Below are 25,216 nucleotides of genomic sequence, written 5' to 3' on the forward strand. Positions count from 1 at the left end.
CTATATCACTGACACACTATTCCAGTGAGAGTAGAGCAGGCATTGACCAGGTCATAGATGTGTTATGAAAGATTTTGATATTTTACACTATAAAGTAGAATCACGAAATAAAGCAACATAGTTTGTTCTAGGTGGCTGTTATGACACTGCTGTAATGCAGTTTAAGTTTCAGCACATGATCTCAAATTAAGCCATTTGCCATATGTATGTTACAAACCAAGTAGCTAGCTAGAAAATGTCTATAGAGATGAAAGTAGTAACTATACTGAGAAGTAATGTTTATTGCCACTTCAATATGGCTGTTTGATAAGAATAGACACTACTACTATTTTTATCCCCAGGAGGAGCTTCTTCCAGCTGGTCATTGATGCAATCTGCATCCAATATATATTGCAAGCAGGGAAACAAACTCCTACAATCTTCTAGTAGACAACAGGACCACCAGACCAAACAGTTTCAAGCTATTCATGCTCATCCTCAGTGGTGGACATCCATCCACTAGAAATAGCAGTAATCCACTCCGGCTCATAATATATAACAAAAAATAAATGAATAAATAAAATAAGTGACAACCAGTCACTGATCTCGCAACAAGCAAAGTAGCTAGTTAGAAGACCTCTATAAGAGATGGAAGTAATAACCATACTGAGAAGTAATGTTTATCACCACTTCAACATGGCTGGTCCATAGGAACCAATGTTGCTACTGTTGTTAAGCCCAAGAGGAGCCTCCTCCAGCTGGTTATTGACGAAATCTGTGCCTGATATATATCGCAAGCAGGGGAACAAACCCCTACCTTGTTCAAGCAGATGACAAGACCACCAGACTGTACAGTTTCGAGCTATATATGTTTATGTGCATATATTGAGGAAGCTACGATAAACACAAATTTATATCATTCATTCCTACAGATGTACATTTCCTCATTGTAGTTATTTAGAATCCTACACTAGATGGTCCAAGTGCAATTGGATGCTTAACGATAATGAATCATCAGGGGACACTTTATTGCCTTACGTTACAGAGAACTACAATTTCCATAGGTATACGTTGTGTATGTGTGCATGTATAAATGTATATATATTTATATCTATGTTGTATATCCTTGTGTGTGTGTGTGTGTGTGTGTGTGTGTTTGTGTGTGTGTATGTAACATCATCATCATTATTTATTGTCCAGCATAGACAACAGACATTAGATGATGATGATAATGATACATGCATACACACACACGCACACACTCACAAAAATATATATATATATATATACACACACACATATATGCATGTATATATTAAAGCTACAAAAACATCACAGAGACTGTAACTCAGAGTTTCACACATTTTCCTGTTCGTTGGGCAATTATGAAACTCTGAATAAAAGCTCTTTTGTGATGTTTTTGCAGCTTTAATAAAAAAGCATATTGCTCTACCTTCGGTATTCGAGTACTATTTTTTCCACCTTGTTTTTCATTTATTTGCTTACTCGTGTGTGTGCATGTATATATATATATATACACACACACGCACATACACACACACACACACATATATATACACACATACACTTATGACAAGAATTCTGTTTATTTATTTGTCTCTTTCAGAGTGACATTTATTTCATTTCCTCGGCATACTCGGGAATCAGTGAACGAAAAAAAGAAGACACATCACTGTCCCCACCACCATCTCCCTCAGGTAAAAGTACAGATGCACCCTGTTTTTCTTTTCTTCTTTTTCTTCCAAAAGCTTCCATTTATTTATATATTTATATTAAGGGCATTACTATACATAAAAGGCTCACGCTATGAGGGACTCTTAAAGTCAAAACTACCATAATAGTTTTTACTTTAAGAGTCCCTCCTAGCATGAGACATTTATGTATAGTAATGCCCTTAATATAAATAAACATATTTAAAGGGAATAATTAATAAATTTTTCCCTTATGAGGTTTTTCACGCTAACTACTCGATAAATTCTTATAAAGATTTTATCCTATTTTTAAATTTTCATGACGATATATATATATATATATATATATATATATATATATATAGCTTTGGGTCAAAGATGCAGTCTATAGCAGAAGAGGTAAAACTCTTTACACTACACACATTCAAATTTTAAACTGCATGCTGATGAAACTTCCATTCGATACCCTATTCCATACCCAAGGAATCTATCTCCAAAACAGCGTCCAAATTTCCTGATTAACCCACACAAATAACACAGCTAAAACTGCATCTCAAAGACTATCTTTTCTCTTCAGAGCCAGGAAATACTTCAGCTTTGATCAGTCGCTGATCCTTTACAATATTTGAGTAAAAATCCGCAATGAAGTATTGCTTTCACATTTGAGATGGTGACATTGCTGCTCACAGAAAGATTCTTGATCCCATCCAAATTCTAGCTCAGTTAATTGACTGACAATACACTACTGGCATTCTCCAATACACTACTGGTATGTCTAGCTAGACAAAATGGCCTCAAAAAGAACTGATAACACTGCAGCACATCATCAGAGAATATTACTGGCTTCAGTCTCTGGCCCACAGACATGCCGTCTTCTTGCTCTCCCTGTTATTACTGCTATAATGTCCACTGCTCCTCCAAACTAGTAAATATCATAGCCTACACATTTCTTCTCTTTTCACTGCTCCTACTATGACTCACTGCACAAGCTTAAAATGAGCCAGGATAGTTAATCCTTCGTATTCAAAACATCTCTGGAATTTCCTGACCAATCCTGTTTTTCCTGCATTTGATGGCTAACGCATTTTCAGTGTGAATATAAATCACATCAATCTCACATGTCTTGATGGACATAGCCATTCTTTCTGACTAAGCTATGTATAATAACTTATTATAGATACATACATCCTCATGTTTGTTTTTTCTTTTTCCCTGTTTTTCTCTGATTTTTTTCATTAATTATATATATATATATATATAAATATATATATATATATATATATATATATATATATATATCGGGTCATTCCATAAATAATGTGGGTTTTTTTTTTCAAAGTTAAGATAAACAAAGTTCTTTTTTAATCTAATGCATTTTCTATTTGGTAGACTGGCAAGGCCTCTCTTCCAAAATTCACCACTTGTCTGTGATAAAAAATATTCCTTCTGACCTCATCTACAGAATTCATATTTTTTCTGTCCAACTGCAGAATAAATGATAATCAGATGGGGAAATGTCTGGCAAATATGGTGGGTGTGGCATAATTTCCCATTCAAACGACTCCAGCCCTTGAAATGTCATCCTCACAGCATGTGGCCGAGCATTATCCTGATGGAAGAACACTTTTCATCTTGAAACCAAAGATGGTCATTTTTCTTCTAGCACTGACTTCAATAACTGGTTGAATGACCAAATCCAAGCTTCTCTGTTAGTTCTTCAACAGTTATAATGGGATTTTGTTCCACCAGGGTTTGCAAGACGTCCCTTTTGAGCTCCACAGATCTTCCAGGACAAAGCTTGTCTTCTAGGCTGTAGTTTCGAGCTTAGAATTTCTGAAACCACCATTGACACTGGCTTATGCTCATATATTCAATCCCCATATACTGCATTAATATTCCTCGCACTTTCTGTTGAGTTGTTGCCTTTATTGAACTCGTAAAGCAAAATATGCCAAATATGCTCCTTTGTCACTTCCATTATAGCTTTGAAAAAATAACTGTTAAAATTGAAATGCACACTTCAAAATTTGCACTAAGAATAAGGACAAGGTAAAATTACTACCTGCTTTTATAGCAAGTTGATGCAGGTAGTTTATCTCATCCCCTTCTGACTTTTAGTTCATGCAATTGAAAAAACTACATTATTTATGGGATGGCCCAACATATATATATATATATATATATATATGCTTGTATGTACATATGACTGTATGTATACATGCATATATGTATGTATATAAGCATCCATGTATGTACACTTGCAAATGCAAATATAAATATATATTTCACTGTACTTTTAACAGAAAATATACATATATATGCATAAAATTTTATTTTACATACAAGCAATCTTTAACTATTGAAAAAGATATTATATCTTGGTTGTGTCAATTTTTTGCAATTTAAAATATAAATGCCATCATTTTCTTTCTTCATCAAACTTAAACACTAATTACATTAACGTCTTCTGCCAAAGTAACAAGCTGGAAAGGGCATAGATAAACAAGATCACCAGGTTACAAACAACTAAAGATGTAACAGGCAGGTGTTCAGATCATTAAATAAGTTGACATATTAGAAGCAGATAAACTATGAAACAAGCAACATTTACATTTCATTCATATATTAAAATCAATTATTATTTATAATGTGCTTGATGTATTTAGCATTTAATTTTTAATAATTTTAATAATTGGCATTTGTTTATCTCATTTTCATATTAAGAAATTTTATTTGCCGCAAGTTTTCATTTTAAAGCCTTTTTCTTCTTTTTTTCTTTCTTTCTTATTCAAGGTCATTTCCTCGGTCACAGAAGTCCTATTCATGGTGGTGCTTTCCATTTTCCAGTACCACATGGTAAGCTTTAACCAACTTTTGTTTCCCTACTTATCTTCTTGAAGTCATCTGATCAGATTTGATGGCATATAAGATACACTTTTTTCTTTTCCAGACATAGGTCTAAAAAAAATATCCCAAGAGTAGGGCCAATATTTCTTTCCATTTCAGGTACAAGAACTGAAATCTATGGGGGAGGGGGATAATCGATTACATCTAACTCAGTGTTCAATTGGTACTTATGTTACCAACCCTGAACAGATAAAAAACAAAGTCAACCTTGATGGAATTCGAACTCAGAATGTAAGGCCAGAAGAAACACTACAAAGCACTGTGTGCTGTGTGCTACCAATTCTGCCAGCTTGCCACCTTTACAGTTGAGCCTATATAACATGCTTCATTCAATGCACTAAAAATCTTTTTTCCTGAATATGCACTGATGCGTCTAATATGCTCATGCATCTTTTATACCACCAACAGATACCAACTTTAAAGGAATCAACAAAGGAGCCCCTATGCAGTTGTTTGACCTGCAAGAAATAGCAGTTATATCTTTCTAGCATTACTTCTACTATAATTCTAGTCACATCTATGATACATAGGAATATAGGTATATCACCTCCAGATATTTGACTGAAACTTTATCAACCCCCAAAAGAAAAGGTACGTCAGCAAATGTAGCTTTACATACACTATACCTATCAAAAAGATAGAACAATCACAAAACGTTTTTATCACACATCTGCACAATCAAGGGTGAGCTGGTGGCTAAGCAACAATAATCAATCTTTCAAGAATCAGCTTGCTATATTGATTTCACATGGCTATAACCTCTCATATTACCCACCGTTCACTGTCACATGACAGATTATAAACTGCAAAACCAAGACACTGTTGTGTGGGTATAAGACTTTTAAATGGAGAATTCATAACAGTAATAATATGCCGTGAATGTTTCTGAATTGATCTTCGATCTGTTTTTTGCTATACTATACTATAGAATATATGTACAGATTTTTATCCCCTAACTGTATGTAATAAGATCAATGTAAACAATTTGTATAAATAACATATTTGTGAAGAGAAAAAAACGGATAAGCCGGAATAGTTTCATCCCTAGACACTTACACCTACACTACAGTGTTGGTTAAGATCTGTTGAAAAATTCTGTAGTGCAGTCTAGTACTTAAAATGCTGTTAATACCTCCAGTTATTAATGGTTTCAAATTTTTCCACAAGGGTAGTCATTTGGAGAGGGGGGGATAGTCGATTACATCGACACCAGTGTTTTACTGGTACTTAATTTATTGACTCCGAAAGAATGAAAGGTAAAGTCGACCTCGGCAGAATTTGAACTCAGAACCGCTAAGCATTTCGTCCAGCGCGCTAACGATTCTGCCAGCTCGCCGACTAAGTAATGATTCAAGTTCTTAGCAGGCACACACCTAAGGGAGTTAATTTCTTTATGTGGAATATTTTTGGAGTTACCTACCTTAACAAGTACCGTCATTACGACACTCGCCGGTAGATTTACTGTCTAGTATTCACGATTACTTTTGTGATAATAAAACTACATATGTATATTATGAAATAGCTATATTCTCTGCTTTTTACTGCATTTTATAAAATAGTAAATGTAAGCTCATCCTCACACGGTCGATACAGGCACATACATTTTTTCATGCATAGAGACACCCTGAGACACGGGGTTGTTATGAGAACATGTGTGTTTGTGTGTGTACACATACACACGTACATACATGTGTATGTACGCATATATATGTATATGCATGTATGCATATGTGTTTCAGTATTTGTTTACACTTAGACATCTTCAAATAATCACCGAGCTACAAAGGGTGACGTTGTAATCTCCTAAATCAACAAATCAGCAGGCTCTTTACTTTTAGAAGACATACTGGGGAATCAGGTAATGGATTAACAACAATAGGAGCATCCAGCTGTAAAAGAATGCCTCGATAATATTCATCTAACCCATCCTAGCACAAAGAAAACAGACATAAAACAAACAGATGAATAATTTTTTGAACTATTAATCTCATCTGTGGAGATGAAACATTTGTGTTTTCCATATTTACCTGTATACAATGTTTCATTGAATTTACTCTCATGAGCATCATCTGATGTTTTATTCCCTGATACATATACATAATGTCAGGTTACATTCAAATCAGGGATCTTCTATTTTAAAACTAGCTGGGCCCCATGCCGTCAAAAATGACGTCTAATTGTAGTGTCTTATATATAAATCTGGATGGTATATCAAAATTAATACACTTGTCAATGTTATCTCTTGAGATGTGACATCGTTTGTTACACACACACACACAAACATTCACATGCTCCCACTACCAGTTTACCATCATCCCTTCCTTCCTTATTCATCTATCACCCCTTCCTTTCTCATTCACATGTTGTGACAGAAAAACACAAAAGTATTATCATAGTAGATAAATAGTAGTAACACTCTAAGCCACTCTACTGCTGATGCCATCCATCACGCCATCTATTTTCTCTATCTACTAATCCTGGTGGTGGTCATAGGAAAAAATGTCTTCAGACATCTCCTGTATGAGGTCCTATCAAAAGTAACTATCATTAGATCTTCTGGCTATGGATATTGTCTAACCATCTTGCTGGAGAATGTTAAAGCAAGCATGGTATGGATATTCACAAAGTAGTGTTCAGATAAATGAGAACTTAAATTCCAAATCCTTCATCCAGGGAAGTTGGCTTTAGCGTAGTCAGAATCTTCTAGTGAGAGTAATATAATTTTGCTGCATGGATCTATAAAAATCCATGTTATTCCAAACATTTAATGTATTACAGGTGTTTATTACATAATAGACATGATTGTGGCATAAGCTATTGTTCACTCAAAACAGCCGCCAAGACAAAACTATTACATCATTCCTTTTGTTTATTTATATTACCTGTAAATATACTTATTAAGCCTACTTGCGTTTTTCCTCCATTTTTACTTTACTTGTGTGTGTGTGTGTGTGTGTGTGTGTATGTGTGTGTGTGTGTGTGCGCGCATATATATATGTATTTCATTATGATATTTATGTTTGTTTTAGCCAAGAATCAGTTTTCAACAAACATTTACAAGATACCACTGATGTACCTAACTGGACAAATGGCCTCTGAAAGAACTGGTAACACTGCTGCTTGTAATCATAATACGTTACTGGCTCCAGTTTCATCTGAACTACAGAAGTCGCCATCTCTTAAGCGCAGTCCACTTATTCACACAAAGAAAAACCAAACTACAGCTTTAACAGTAGAGAAGGTTTGTGCAGATTTTCGTTAATAACCTGTTGCCATGGTCTGGTTGTTTTTATTGAACTTATTTGATGATATCAAAGGACTTATCCATAAACATTTAACTTACTGTCTTTCAAACACTTTTTGACAAGGCTTCTTATTGTGTTAATGGATTTAAGATATATTAACAGGTTATTGTAGCTACTGTTTGTCTGGAAGTTATATGATCAATTTGGGAATAAACATGTTCTTACTTGTTTTATTTACTATAAATTTACTGCTAATCAGTATTGTGATGTCACTCAACAAGTGATGAATACATGGTTTGAGTATTATCCGTGGGCATGTCTCTTTTTCTGTCTCAAATTGGTGTTCATAATGTCTGGTGTCTGTTTATCTGTTTTCAGTACTATCAAAAAGACAATAAATATTTTAATTAATATTCGAATGAATGTTATTCAAAGACTTTGTTTGTGATTTAAGCAAATCTGGCTTTCTTTATCTTTGATATGAATTATATTATGGCAAATGATTCTATTTTCTATTGTTATATTTTGGGATGGTCATCTTTTTTTTGCCAAATAAACACACGCACTATATATTCGTTCTTCACTCATTTATTACTGTTCTTATTTTATCTTATGTCCATTATCTGGAAATCTTTCGTCACACATTTGTGACCTCTTCAGTGACTCTTTCCATCCACATGTATCCTCCTGCTCCAACTTTGATTTTTTTAGTGAGAAAAGTAATGCCATTATGTTACCTATTAATTTGTGTGTTACAAAGAAACATTATCAATTTTAGGTACATAAAACAGGTAGAATATTTGGGCCAAATATGGCTAATTTAAATGCTAAAGAGTTAAAGCAATTTTATCATTATTATTATTAGGGTTGATAAATTAAGTACCAGTTACACACTGTGATCAACTTGCCTCTCCCCCAAAATTTCAGACCCTTGTGCCTATAGTAGAAAGGATTATTATTATTATTATTATTATTATTATTATTATTATTATTATTATTATTATTGTTATTATTATTATTAATGTACAATCTTAGTTTCAGACAAATATTTATGCATCTTGTTTCAGACAAATTTGTATTCAATCTGGGCAAGTTTTGATTATAGATAGATAGTTATTCCTTAATCTTCATAGGAAAAGTTGTCAAAAAACATTTGACAATAAAAACTGTCATATTCCTTAATTTTGACAGAGAAACTGCTTAAAATATTGATCCTGATAACCCCTAAGTCAATGCAACTTTCAATAGGCTAAATAAAAAGGCTATTTACCTACCTTATGAAGGAGTGACAATTCATATCACTATTTGAGGTGTTTCATTAATAAAGACACTAAACTTTCAATATTCCAGTCAACCAGACAACAGCTATAAAATAGGTGTTCAGCTTGCCATCAAAGATAACAGCTGTACTGTATAATTAATGTATGTTTTGTTATCTTGCAAACAGGTCTTTAATAAGTAATCTGTATAAAAACTGGCACTCCATTGGTTACAACGACAGGAGTTCCAGCTGATCCAATCAATGGAACAGCCTGCTTGTGAAATTAATGTGTAAGTGGCTGAACACTCCACAGACACAAAGATCCTTAAAGCAATGCTCAGGGAGGTTCAGCATGACATAGAATGTGACATGGTTGGCCTTTTGAATTACAACTCATTTTTACCTCCTGAGTGATCTGTATAAAGCCTTACAAAATTATATGGTGTTAAAAAGACTGAAAAATATCAGGAGCAAGTAAAGGTGGTGCAACATTGGTGGTGGAATTGCTGGATCTAGATAGGACTGAGATATCTGGTGCTTTGCTGTAGTCAAGTGAAGGCACATGGCTCAGTGGTTAGAGTGCCAGACTCACAACCTTGAGGTAGTGAGTTTGATTCCTGGACCAGGCTGTGTGTTGTGTTCTTGAAGAAGACACTTTATTTCACATTGCTCCAGTTCACTCAGGTGTAAAAATAAGTTGCAACATCACTGGTACCAGGCTGTATCGGCCTTTGTGCTTCCCTTGGATAACATCAGTGGTGTAGAGAGGAGAGGCTGGTATGCATGGGTGACTGCTGGTCTTCTATAACCCTGCCCAGACTTGTGCCTCAAAGGGTAACTTTCTAGGTACAATCCCATAATCATTCATGACTGAGGGGTGGGTCTTTACCTTTACTTTACTTTTGTTGTACTCAAGAAGATCTATCTGACACAGCAGAATTGATACCAGTGCTGGTGCCACATAAAAAGCACTCGCACTGATGCTACATTAAAAGCACTGGTGCTGGTGCCACATAAAAATTAACCAGTACACTCTGTGGAATGGTTGGTGTTAGGAAGGTCATCCAGCCATAGCATGTAAATTCAGTGGTTACTTTAAAACCCAATATTTTTACATCTTAACAAAAATTAAATACATTCAGTTTTAACAAAAATGTGCTATGACAGGCACAAGCGACCTTTTTCAAGAACATCACATGATACATGATTCATCATTAGAAAGGCTGCACTACTAAAAAAATTCAAGCAAGATTTTCATTAGAAATGCCATTTAGAAAGACCTGTAGGCTGTAGTTTGCCCATGACTGTATTAATCCTTTAACATTCAGATTACTCAGTCAAATGTGATGCTTAGTTATTCACATTGTTTTAAATTAATCATGCATTACCTTATAGCTTCAAGATTTCAATGATGTTATTGTTTATATTTATAATGACATTATAGGGTAGGTACAAGTGGCTGGATCTAGCCAATTTAAACATGAAACAGATAGAATATTTGGGCCAAATAGGGCCAATTTAAACGCTAAAGAGTTAAAGCAATTTTTTTATTATTATTATTATTATTATTATTATTGCGGTTGATAACTTAAGTACCAGTTACACACTGTGATCGACTTACCTCTCCCCAAAAAATTTCAGGCCCTTGTGCCTATAGTAGAAAGGATTATTATTATTATTATTATTATTATTATTATTATTATTATTATTATTATTATTATTATTATTATTATTATTATTATTATCATTACTATTATTATTATTAATGTACAATCTTAGTTTCAGACAAATATTTATGCCTCTTGTTTCAGACAAATTTGTATTAAATCTGGAATATGAAATATTTAACTCATTACCACTTGTGCATATAAACGTGTTTCTGTACATTTCTGCACATTGTTGCTGGTATTGTCAATGTTATCGTCACTTTAAGTTCATCATATCACTCCCACTGTTGTCATCAGTATTATCATTTTTATCCTCATAATCATCATCATTATCATTACCATTTATCCTCATTAATTAGCAGTCCTGAGATTGAGATCTACTTACTGTTGAAACCCAGTGAACTATACAGCTATGTAGGTTTGTAACTATGCAATATATACTGATAACAATGGATGGTTTGTTCATTTTCAGCTAAAATTCTTTTAATAGTCCATGTCATAAATGGGTTATGCCAACAGCATTACAAACCTTCTGCTTTTATGACATAAAACAAAGTCGTTGCTTCAATGATGCACACTTAACAGGGTGGTAAATAAATCATTTTCCCAACAAGCTCCCTCATCCTCCATCCCCTATTGCAACATGTCCCACATGTTTAGAAAGAAATTATATTTAGAAAATCTCTATGAGAGATGAAAGCAGTAACTATACTCAGAAGTAATGTTTATCACCACTCCAACATGGCCGTTCTGTAGGAACTGACATTACTACCGTATATTGCAAGCTGAAGCGAACTACTGCTATCTCTAGCAGATGAGTACCATCACTGAAGAGGAGCACAAATAGCACAAAACAGCACAGTCTGGTGGTCCTGTTGCTGAGAGATGGTAGGGGTTCGCTCCCCTGCTTGCAATATCTATTGGGTGCAGATTGCATTGATAACCATCTGGAGGAGGCGTCTTCCTGGGGTTAAGTTGGTAGTAACATCGGTTCCTATGGAACGGCCATGTTTAAGTGATGAAAAAGATTACTTCTGAAATATTTATTTTCTACTAATGTAAGGGAGATAATTCCTTGATTATAGCTTGTAAGCACTTTTTTTTTTTTTTTTTTTGCAGAAGATACAAAATCAAAATTAAAAATAAAGTAAATAAATATTTCTACATCAGAAATTTTCTACTTTATTTTAAAATTTTCCGCACAGTGATGAATATGACTCAAGTACTGACTAAATAGTTTAAACCTAGAAAATTATGAATCAAAAGAATTTCATAACTATGAACTAGGTCGACACTAGGACTTATTTTTTTAAGCCTGGCACTTATTCTATCAGTTACAGGGATATAAACACACCAACAACAGTTATCAAGCATATATACACACACACACACACACACACGCAAGGGGACACACACACACGCATATACAATGGGCTTCTTTCAGTTTCCATGTACCAAATCCACTCAGAAGGCTTTGGTCAGCACAAGGTTATAGTATAAGACACTTGCCCAAGATGCCATGCAGTGGGACTGAACCCAGAACCATGTGGTTGGTAAGCAAGCATCTTACCACACAACCACTCCTGTGATTTAATATTGAGTGCAGATTAGTCTCCAGTTCTCTGAATCTGCTGGATTTGTTGCATATATAAACAGATTGGCTGCTAATTTCTCTGGGATTGATCAAGTGATGTAGACATCTCCGCTGAGACCCCACTAAGGGTAGAAAATCGATTGACCCTGTAGCATTCAGATTGCTCTGTTAACCGTTTGCATTCAGACTATTCTGTCAAATGTAATGCTTATTATTCACATTGCTCGGAATTACTCATTCATTATCTTGTACCTTCAAGATTTCAATGATGTGACTGTTTATTTTTAGAATGACATTGTAGGGTAGGTGTGAGAGGCAGGATCCGGACAGTTTGAACCTAAAACAGGTGGAGTATTTTGGCCGGATATGGCCAGTTTAGATGTTAAAGGGTTAAAAGTAATGCTTATTTATTCATGTTGTTTTAAATTAATCAGGCATTATCTTGCAGCTTCAAGATTTTGATGATGTGATTGTTTATTTTTATAATCACATTATGGGATAGGTATGAGAAATTGGATCTGGCCAGTCTGAACCTAAAATATGTAGAATATTTTGGCCAGACATGGACAGTTTAAATGCTAAAGGGTCAAGGTTGTTCTTCATTTATTTTCCAATCTATGAAGAACTGGTTAAATTTCCTGTCTGTATGTCTACTCGATAGGTTTAGATATATTAGTTTAACATAAACATCATGAGTTTCTTTTCTTTTTTTTTTTTTTTTTTCCTATCTTAGCTAGGTTATTGGAGTAAAGGTAGCACCAACAATCTTTGTAGGGCATCTGAAAAGACTAAGGGTCAGGGGTAAACAGGATTAAGAAACAACTGATACGTTACTGTAGTAAGAAGCAGTACATCAAGATACAGAATTGTTAATCAAGTTAGGGAGCCAACATAAAGGACCACAGTGAAGGGGTGTGGCTTAGAGGTTAGGGTATTCAGCTCATAATCATAGGGTCGTGAGTTCAATTCCCTGTTACACATTGTGTCCTTGAGTGAAAAACTTTATTTCACATTTCTCCAGTCCACTCAGCTGACAAAAATGAGTTGTACCTGTGATTCAAAGGGCCAGCCTTGACACATTCTGTGTTACACTGAATCACCCTGAAAACTACATTAAGGGTACGTGTGTGTCTGTGGAGTGCTCTGCCACTTGCATGGTAATTTCACAAGCAGGCTGTCCTCTTGGTCAGATCAACTGGAACCCTTGTCATCATAACCAACAGAGTGCCAGTACCAGCGATAAAGGACCACAACAAACTGGAATCAACTGAAAGCAACTGGGGAACTAAGTCCAACAGCATAAGACCAATATAATGGCACAATAATATGGGGCACACGCCTCCATATCTTTTATCTTCTTGTTTCAGTCATTGGACTACAGCCAACAAATCAACTTCAGCATTTATCTATATATTTTTTTAAGTATGACACTTATTTTGTCAGTCTCTTTTATGAACAGCTAAATTATAGAGACATAAACAAACCTACACCAGTTGTCAAGTGGCAGTGACAAACACAGACACAAAGAGAGACACACTGCCCGAAGATTGCATGAAGGCACCAGATATGTTATGAAATACTGTCTGTATAGTTTTCATTGCATGAAACTATTAGTAGCTCATAAAAATATATACCGTGTTCATTAAACAATATTCATCTCTCACCAGATGGGGTACTTTATTTTCTTGATCTTATCTTCACAGAACAGTATAATATATATATATATATATATATATATATATATATATATATATATATATATATATATATATATATGAGTGGCTGTGTGGTAAGTAGCTTGCTTACCAACCACATGGTTCTGGGTTCAGTCCCACTGCGTGACACCTTGGGCAAGTGTCTTCTATTATGGCCTCGGGCCAACCAAAGCCTTGTGAGTAGATTTGGTAGATGGAAACTGAAAGAAGCCTGTCGTATATATGTATTCATATATATATGTGTGTGTGTATGTTTGTGTGTCTGTGTTTGTCCCCCCAACATCGCTTGACAACCGATGCTGGTGTGTTTACGTCCCCGTAACTTAGCGGTTCGGCTAAAGAGACCGATAGAATAAGTACTAAGCTTACAAAGAATAAGTCCTGGGGTCGATTAGTTCGACTAAAAGGCGGTGCTCCAGCATGGCCGCAGTCAAATGACCGAAACAAGTAAAAGAGAAAAAGAGAATATATATATATATATATATATATATATATATATACGCACATAGCAATGTATTAAATATTTATAAATTCCATCCAAGAATTATTATTATTATTATTATTATTATTATTGTGTGTGTGCACGATGGGTTTTAGTTTCTGTCTACTAAATTCAGTCTCAAAGCATTGGTTTATATATTGTGTTCAATAAACAATATTCATCTCTTGCCAGATGGTGTACTTTTTTGTTGATCTTACTCTCACAGAACAGTATATTATACATATATTTTATATATGTGTATATGTATGTATGTATGTATGTATATATGTATGTATGTATGTATGTATACACACACACAAACATCCTAGAATATTATTAGTATTATTATTATTATTATTATTATATATGTGAGTGTGTATGTATATATATACGATGGGTTTTGACACAATTTCTGTCGCAAAGCATTGGTTGATACAGGACTATACTAAAAGACACTTGCCCAAAGTGTTGTAGGATGAGACTGAACCTGAAACCATGTGGCTGCAAAGCAAATTTCTTCACCACGCAGCCAGGTGAGGGAAAATCAAAGTATGATTTGTGTATTTGTTTGGAATGAAATAAAATCTAGGTGCAGAGTGAACTGAAAATTTAGTTAAGTGGTTTGAAGCTTTTGTGTGCATGCGCATGTGTGTGTGTGTGTGTTGTTCTGATAATCTGGTGTTTGTTTGAATGTGATGGAAGGGAATAGTACATGCTAAGTAAAGAGAGTATTGTCAACTCTTTGTTAGTGACCGAAAAGAGAAGGAGCTGGGTTAATGGAAGGCACTTAAGAGGTCAAAAAATAAGGCTAATAAGAGCAATTGAATGATAAAAACAAAACAGATAAAAAAAAATATTAGGCTCTAGATATGGCCAACCCATAGAAACATTGGAAACAAAAGCATTCAGAGAGCACAAACCTCTAACAAGGCCACATCAACATCCTCTCAACAATTAGCCGGAAATGATTTTTAAAATGTGAATATCTGAAATAAACTTGACTGCTCTCACAAACGAGAATACTGAAAATGAACCCAGCTGCTCTTAAAAATTAAGTAAAAAAACAGGGAAAATAATCCAGAATCGTTGTCCGGTACCAGATCGATGCCAAAATCTAATCAGTTCATGCCAGTCACGAGGCCCAACATCTCTGAAGGTTTCATCTGAATCCATCCAGCGGTTCTTGAGATATCTTGTCCACAGACAAACAAATAAACAAACACGACTGAAAACAATACCTCCGCCTTCATTAAGGCAGAGGTATTTATGAGCTAATAATAAGGCAGATGTAAATCTTATAGTGATTCATGGATAGCATGTATTATAAATGTGGTCATCATTGCTTTTAGGAAAGCTACAAATACGGTGTACATGAAGATTAAAGTTGTATATAGTTCTATGCATGATTACTGTTTTGTATGTAAGTGCATGTAATGCGTGAGTGAGTGTGTGAAAGAAGAGGGAAAGAGAGTAGTATGTGTATATAAATGTGTGTATGTGTGTGTGCCTGTGAAAGCGGAGGGGGTGAGAGTGGTATATATTCTTTTATTTGTTTCAGTCATTTGACTGTGGCCATACTGGAGCACCACCTTTAGTCGAACAAATCAACCCAAGAACTTACTCTTTGTAAGCCTAGTACTTATTCTATCAGTCTCTTTTGCTAAACCACTAAGTTATGGGAACGTAAATACACCAGCATTGGTTGTCAAGCAATGGTGAGGGAACAAATGCAGATACACACACACACACACACACACACACACACATACATATGACAGGCTTCTTTCAGTTTCTGTCAACCAAATCCACTCTCAAGGCTTTGGTCAGCCCAAGGCTATAGTACAGAGACACCTGCCCAAGGTGTCATGCAGTGGGACTGAACCTGGAACCATGTGGTTGGTAAGCACGCTACTTACCACACAGTCACTCCTGTGCCTATAGCCACTCCAGTGGCTATATATATATATATATATATATATATATATATATATATATATATATATACATATATATCATCATCATATATATATATATATATATACATATATATATATATATATATATATATATATACATATATATATATATATATATATATATATATATATATATATATATATATATATATATATATATATATATATATATATATATATATATATATATATATATACATATATATATATATATATACATATATATATATATATATATATATATATATATATATACATATATATATATATATATATATATATATATATATATATAGGGAAAAGGCAGTGCTCTTGACACCACAAGGTCTCTGAGATTGATCTGGTCACTGCTGTTGATACTCAGTTGAGGATGAACATCAGCAAGTTAACTCTTTAGCATTCTGGTTACTCTATCATATGTAATGCTTATTTTTTCACTTTGCTTTGAATTAATCATGCTATATCTCATAGCTTTAAGATTTCAATGGTGTGATTGTATATTTTTAGAGTGACATTATAGGGTAGGTGTGAGAGGTTAGTTCTGGCTGGTCTGAGCATAAGGCAGCTTTAATATTTAGGCTGGATATGGCTGGCTTAAATGCTAAAGGGTTAATGTCTGCAGGAAAAGCACAGGTTGGAAGTTAATTCAACAGAGTTGATTGTTCAGGAGTAAGGAATATTGGTAACAATTTAGTGTGGTGTCTGAGAAAGAAGAGAGGTAGATGTGTCAGGTGAGGAATGGTGGGTGTTCTTGAATGGTGGTAGTTTCATGTATACTAGTTCTTATTTTTTTATTGCCCACAAGGGGCTAAACATAGAGGGGACAAACAAGGACAGACAAGGGGATTAAGTCGATTACATCGACCCCAGTGCGTAACTGGTACTTAATTTATCGACCCCGAAAAGATGAAAGGCAAAGTCGACCTCGGCGGAATTTGAACTCAGAACGTAACGGCAGACGAAATACCGCTTAGCATTTCACCCCGCGTGCTAACGTTTCTGCCAGCTCACCACCTTTTCATGTATACTAGTTCATGTATACTAGTTTCATGTATACTAGTTCATGTATACTAGTTTCATGTATACTAATTCATGTATACTTTCATGTATACCAGTTCTGAAGAGTAGTAGTAGTAGTAGTAGTAGTAGTAGTAGTAGTAGTAGTAGTAGTAGTAGTAGTAACGGTAGTAGTAGTGGTAGAAGAGACAGAGTGAGAAGTCAGTAGGTTTATAGACCAGAAGTTGGGTTGTGTTTGTGAGTGAGTCATTACCAATCAGCTAGTTTTGTCTCTTTTTTTTCTTCTTTTTGTCATATGTGCTCTAGAATGTTGCACCATCCCACACGTGGGTCACTTTTGAGCTTTATAGAGAATCATCAGTTGTCTGTAGCTGAACCATTTTTTTGGCTCTGAAGAAGTAGGCCAATATCTGGGATTCAGGTTTTTTTTTGGTTTTTTTTTTGCTATATCATGTATGTCAGATCGCCAGGAGACATTATCATTGACTGTGAGACCTAGCACCCTTTATATTGTACAGAATACTGCTGTGGTACTTGAATATTTTTATATCTTCACAATAATAATGATAACAATAATAATAATGATGATAATGCAGTACCAGGCAGTGGCTCTCATGGCTTCTGATCTTAACTGATTGGAAGTGTTATCATGTACATTGGTTTGTCTTGGTATAAAAGATGGGCTACAGCAAATATTCTGCTCAATACCACAGATTTGCTTGTCAGTTGATTAATCTTAACCAGTTAAACATGTTCCTTACAATATGTGCATCTGACAACATGTGCATCTCTGATCATGGGCAGAAATAGTGGGGGAACATCATAACCATGTGGTTGAGAGGAATTCTTTGAGGTTTGGATAATTCACCTCTGGAAATACGAGTGTTTTGTTCAACATCCTTAAACAACCCTTATTCAGGAACCTTTTGAGTGGAATGGGCTGCTTGACCTGAAGAAAATTCTAACTGGGCCCCACCTGCAAAGTCATGCGCTGCTTATCTTGATATAAGGTCATCATGTCGCAAACATATGGTTGTGATGCATGTGCCTGGTGTACCCTTATCAGACAGGTAGTCATGATGGGTATACTGGGCTTCGTATATTTGTACCCCAGTGTCACTTTGATGGCATGCACTGCTCGCTCACTCAATAATGATGATAATGATGATAATAATAATAATAATAATAATTATTATTATTATAATAATAATGATAATAATAATAATAATAATAATAATAATAATAATAATAATGATGATGATGATGATGATGATTTTAAATTTTGGCACAAAGTCAGCAAGTTCAGGGGGCTAGTCAATTACACTGACCTCAGTGCTCAACTGGTACTTATTTTATCAACCCTGAAAGGATGAAAGGCAAATTCAGCCTTGGTGGCATTTGAACTCAGAACATAAGACAGAAGAAATACCGCTAAGCATTTTGCCCAGCACAATAACGATTCTGCCACCTCACTGCTAATGGTTTCAAATTTTGGCACAAGGCCAGTAATTTTGTGGAGGGGCTAAGTCATTTGCATCAACCCGAGTGTCCAACTGGTACTTATTTTATTGACCCCCAAAAGGATGAAAGGCAAAGCTGACCCCAGCAGTATTTGAACTCAAAACATAAACATGGATGAAATGCCACTAAGCAATTTGCCTCATGTGGTAACGATTCTGCCAGCTCACCATCTTAATAATAACAACAACAATAATAATATCAACAACAATAATAGTCTGCAACTTTTTCTAACTTAGCCTAATTAACCCAAACTAACTTTACTATAACAATTTTTTAAAAATATATTATCATCTCTTCATAATTTATTTTCACCTTCTTTCAATATAACTACATTATCTCATTTTCTTATATACTGTTCATTCACTAAATATATGTGCACTACTGAAATTTTCGGTGAGTAAGTTTTATGTTAGAGTGAAGAGAGACAAGGAGAAAGAGGATTGTTGTCATGTGATCTGAGGGTTTAATAGTTTTTGTTTGCTCTGAGATTGTTTTTTTGAGTTCTCCACTTCAGAGAGGGGAGCAGATTCAATAAGATAGAATAAAGAGCTAATATGACCCTCTTAAAATACAACAAATTGTTTGTGTCATAAGAACTTAGAAAATTTAAGTGACATGATATATATGTAATTTTTAACTGTGCAATTCAAAGTTTATAAAGCTACAGAAAGTAGTGTGTAGAATGTGGCATTAGAGACCCCATGGATAAAAAAAGTCAAAAGCTGCTATCTATAGGACTTGAGCCTAGATCTGTAAAAATGGTAGCACATCTATCATATTATCAGAAGATGTGGGTTCAAGTTCCATGGTCAGACCTCAATTTTTTTTTTTCATCCAAAGGATTTTTAACCCACGTTAAAAATGATTTATAGTAATATATGTTTTAAAATATGGTTTTGAAGTAAGGAATGGGACAAAGTAGTGAGAAAGGATCTACAAATGCTGGGACTCACAGAGGAGATGACAGGGGACTGAGACTACTGGCAGTTGGTCGTGCTTGAAAAGATATGTCAAGCTAAGCAAAAGCATGGTTGCCCTTGCATACAGGCTCCTTCCTTGCAACCCTCTCCAGCTGAACATCTCTAATTGTTTGGGCTCATAAGTATTGGTGCCTTGTACTGGTGCTGCATAAAAGTACCCAGTACATTCTGTAAAATGGTTGGTGTTAGGAAGGCCATCCAGCCATAGAAACCATGCCAAAACAGACAGGGAGCCTGAACTGCCTTTCAGCTGGTCAGCTCCTGTCAAACTGTCCAACCCATGCCAGCATAAAAAACAGACGTTAAATGATGATGGTGGTGGTGGTGGTGGTGGTGGTGGTGGTTTGATAAGGTATCAACAGCAAAGTCCCTCATTGCCAACACTTGAGAATCAGCAGCTGTAAACCAAACCTCATTGGTGTTTTAACCATTTAATTTCTTTAGCATTCAGATTACTCTGTCAAATGTATTGCTTATTTATTTATCCAGATCAATATGAATTAGTCATGCATTATTTTGTAGCTTTGAGATTTCATTGATGTGATTGTTTATTTTTGGAATAACGTTGTGGAGTAAGTGTGAGAGGCCACATCTGACCAGTTTCAAAATAAAACAGGTAGAACAGGTAGATTATTTTGGCTGGATATAGCCAGTTTACATTCTAAAAGGTTGAGGACTGTGCATTTTGTCTGGCTGCCCAGTACTGCATTGAGATGCCCTGTTCAGGACCTCTTCAAGTGCTACTTACCATCCCCCATGCTATCCCTAGATATAATGCATCATCTTTTTCAATATTTAAGGGAATTTGGTTTCTTAACCCTTTTGTTACTATATTTTTATTGAAATACACATCTTTTGTCTAGATTAATTATCAAAATGATAGGAGTTTAGTAAAATAGCTTTGTCATTATTAAATTGGTGTTTAGAACATAAAATAACATAAAATTTTAATGGAAGATTTTTATCCAGCTCACTTTAAAACAGGAAGTTTATATCAAGGAACCAGGGGTTATCTCATGCAATTTGGAGTCAAATGGATTAAATTGATCTATTTTTAAAGCTTCTTAAAAATTATTGACATAGTCACAATCTCATTAAATATCTTGATTGCTGCTACTAACCATGTTTAATTAACAATCAATTACTACTAATAATGGCACTTGCCAACTTTTTTTTAATTAATTAATTTTTTAATTATAAATAAATGCCTTTGTCACTTCATATTATTTTCTCCTGCTTTCCTCTTACCATCTGTTTGCTACGCTAAACATTTTATACATTTCATGTGTATGTTTGTTTGTGTGTATACAGTTTTTCATATACACTTGCCAATATGTTAGTAACAATTATTTAAATTATCTATTAGCAATGTAAACTAATATTCCTCATGTAATTATGAGAAATAATTTTCAAATTCTGACTGCTTATATTCATCTCTGTCAAAATATTCTAATCCTAGCTAAAGAATTTTATTTAAGTGTTTTCTCAATTTACTTGTGTAATAAATATTCTAAAATAAATTGAATTAATCTTTCATAAAATTTTATTAACTAAATATGAATACTGTTACTTTTTCCATCAAGTTTGACAGAGAAGCAGAAATAGGTTACCTATAATGCACTTGTGAATAAGTATAATTTATATGTTTCACAAACAATCGTTGAAATTGTAAATTAAGAGCAGAATTATTGAATAAAAGTAGCAACTCTATATTAATATATACTGAAATATCAGAAGAATGTCTCCTAATGAACACTGACAAATATACAGAGACATTAATGATGATAAGTGACAAACCTCTAGTTTACAATAATCTGATATATTCACACAAATGACTCACACAAATAACCCTACTTAACAATGATTCCTAAATTAAACTTAACATTAACTCTTCCACACTCACAAATTCTCAGTAGAAACTCTACAAACTTTTCAATTCTTCATCCTCCTTCTAAAGTTTTCATCTTATTTTCTTTTTCCATTTCTTCCCTTATTTATTTGTTTATTTTTTTAAAAGGTTCAATCAGAATCTATTTGGAAAATCACACCAACATTCCTTGTGGAGGTAGAATCACAAGCTCCATCATCATCTTGTCCGAGTGATGTCGGCAACGACCCAGTCTTTAAAAATTGATAACTCAGTTCACCAATAATTATTTCAAAAAAAAAAAAAAAATCAAGAAGAATGTTTTTAAAAGAAAATAAAAATAAAGACATTAATTTTAACATGAAATATAAGAACCAAATGAACAGCAAAACCTTCATGAACAACTCAGGGAAATCGGAAAGAAAGTACGTGTGGTCTCAGGTTGAAGTTGGTGGCCTTATATAAGAAAGGGAAAGAAAAATCTTAAATCTGAAAACAACTCTAGATTAAAGATTAGCAATGAACTTGTGTAGAGCATTACTGGCCAACAGAACATTACAATATCCTCTAATTCTGTAATAAGTATTAGAGACAAAAACAAAAATTGAACTGAAGGAAAAACAAGGCAGTTTAGTGTCCATTTTAAATGAAATGGTCACAAGCTGGGAATTGTCAAAGGTAAAATAACGATAAAATTAAAGTTTATTCTTATAAGTTCAGTTTACTGGGAGAAAAATAAATCTTTTGTCTTTTGATTGGGTATGCTGGCTTTGTTTACTCTTTTCACTTCAAGAAAGTGGTTACATCTCTGCTTCCTTTGTTGTTGTTGCTGTTATTGTTGTCGTTGTTGTTGAAGTGGTTATAAAACTCACTACAAATCATCTCTCACATGTGTTGATATAATGTTGTCGTTCATTCCTAGAGATCAGCTGCACACATTTTTACACTTTAATGTTGCTGTTGTCATTGTTCACTACAAGTCACAGGCTATAGGTTATGCTTTATTGTGATATTCACAATATTTTTCATTGTTGTACTCTGCCAATATTTCTTTGTGCTTCTCTATGTCCATTAAAAGGTTTCATTCAGTTTAATGTGTTTCCTCTATTCTCATCTATAAGGAGCAACATTTCTTATTGTTATCATTTACTTACAATAATAAACTTCTGCTTTTTATATTATTCTCATTTCTCTTCTCGATATAATTCCATATAAGATATATATATATATCTCTGCTTTCATCTGCTCACTTAAATGAGTTTTCACCCTCACTTTCTGCATTCTCATTCACTATAAGGTCACTATCATTCACTGTAAAAAAAAAAAAAACGTGTTGTTATACTTATTAGTTACATGAAACATTCTTCATCCTCACTCAACATGTTTCTCTATTTCCTTCTGGTTATTTTTGAGCAGTTTGATTGTAGCTATAAGGGATATAGATTGCTACTAAAATTGGTAGGCTCGTGATGGACAAAACTTTTGCTGAGTTACCTCCCCTGTAGATTAACGCCTATGTTTTTTTTTCATTCGTTTTGTCAGTCGTGTGTGTCTGTGTGTGTGTGTTCTGACAGAAGAATTTTGGTTCTTCATTTTTTTTTTTTTAATTCTATTCAATTATAATTTCCTGGTCATGTAGCAGATATCAAATCAAAAGACTGAAAGTTTTAAAAGAAAATTGATTTCTAATAACAAACATTTTAAAAAAACAACTAAACATTATGAAATCTGCAGACAAACTTATTAACTACATTGGGCTTGTATAAGGAAAAGAATGTTATTGATACATTCTGAAAAATTAAATAAGTTGACATATTTTCAATATCCAGCACATTTTTCACCTTCAACAAAGAGTGGTGGATGAAAAAGGATTGTATATTACAGATAGAGGTGACTGGTATTAAAAGCAACCCAAGAGATGGTTTGGAAGAAGTTGCATAGTCAAATAAAAATGACAAAAGGCAAAAAAGGTGGGCCATTGTATAAAAGTCCTACCCAAGCCACAGCAGCTTGCAGAGACATAAAACTTTTGATGATGATGATGATGATGATGATGGTGAAGAGGAGGAAACTGTGTGCGTTTGTGTGTATGTGTATGTGTGCGTGTGTGTGTGTATGTGTGCCGTTCTCTTCCTCATTGTCATCGTCGTCGTCATGAATTAATGCCTGTTTTCCATGTTGATATGGGTTGGTTGAAAAGATCCAGAAAGCAGCAAGGCTGCTTCAAGCTCTCTACATATATATAATTTATACATACATAAATACACACACATATATGTACACATACATACATACATACATACATATATATATATATATATATATATATATATATATATATATATATATATATATATATATAAGGTTAGTAGAGTTAGCGGCTGGAATAACCGTCTAAGGGATAAGAATATCCGTTTTACTACCAGTATAAATGACCTATGTTAACACTGGACATACATATCCAAGCATATTACACTCATAGGATACAGGCAATAACAAGGATAAACAAGTGTTTATCAGGAATCAAATTTAAATTAGCAGAAAATGGATAAATCATGATCAACAACAATTGACTACCATCGATTATTAATGGGATAAAGTTTTGTATTAAAAAATAATAATCGATGGTAGCCAATTGTTGTTGTCAAGATTCCTCCATTTTCTGCTTAATTTATGACATTTCTTCAGACCCTAATGGCCAGTGGCCTATAACCTCTTTAAGAACTTTATGGATGTGAAACCCAGGGTAACTCCATAAACCAGCTGTAATTTTCTTTATTTAATTACTCTACTGCTCTGTAACTTAGAGTGTGCTTCTCTTTTGGATTTATGACTTACTGAAGATGTGTGTGTGTGTGTGTGTGTGTGTGTGTGTGTGTGTGTGTGTGTGTGTGTGTGTGTGATTATTGTTGACCATATATTGTCAACTTTGTTCTTTTGAATATAACAACTTTCTCATTAAAAATATGCCTCTAACAAGCTTTGTAGCATTTTTACAAATGACCCTCAGATGACAACCTAGCCCTGATATTTAGAAAACTTTTTGATGAATTTTACTAATAATTTTGTAAAAAATCACATCCGTTGCAATAATCCAAACATGGGTTTTCAGTTCAGCTTTTAAATATAAAGGACTGCAGTGCTCCACTTGGACTGTGGCATTGTATGGATATAAGCACCCTTGTTGGTCTCCCAGTGAAGGTGCATGGCTCAGTGGTTAGGGCATTGGGCTCACAATCATGAGGTAGTGAGTTCAATTCCCAGACCGGACTGTGTGTTGTGTTCTTGAGCAAG

At 34.3% G+C, this 25,216-nt stretch overlaps 1 protein-coding gene across 26 annotated transcripts in view; it reads left to right on the forward strand.

Annotated features, from left to right (window-relative positions):
- Positions 1–25,216, forward strand: part of LOC106884224 (GTPase-activating Rap/Ran-GAP domain-like protein 3) — a 1,447,782-nt gene that overhangs the window by 1,409,088 nt on the left and 13,478 nt on the right. For 15 of the 26 annotated variants that reach the window (XM_089343952.1, XM_089343984.1, XM_089343968.1 and 12 more), the window contains 3 exons: positions 1,607–1,697; positions 4,485–4,547; positions 7,628–7,839. In XM_089343952.1, coding sequence (XP_089200078.1) covers positions 1,607–1,697; positions 4,485–4,547; positions 7,628–7,839 — 366 coding nt within the window. Of the gene's footprint in view, positions 1–1,606; positions 1,698–4,484; positions 4,548–7,627; positions 7,840–22,072; positions 22,683–25,216 lie in introns of those variants that run through there. The other 11 variants (XM_089343959.1, XM_089343991.1, XM_089343975.1 and 8 more) reach the window with 1 other exon arrangement.

This window comes from Octopus bimaculoides, chromosome 2 (assembly GCF_046866305.1).
Source record: "Octopus bimaculoides isolate indiv1 chromosome 2, ASM4686630v1, whole genome shotgun sequence".
NCBI lineage: Eukaryota > Metazoa > Mollusca > Cephalopoda > Octopoda > Octopodidae > Octopus > Octopus bimaculoides.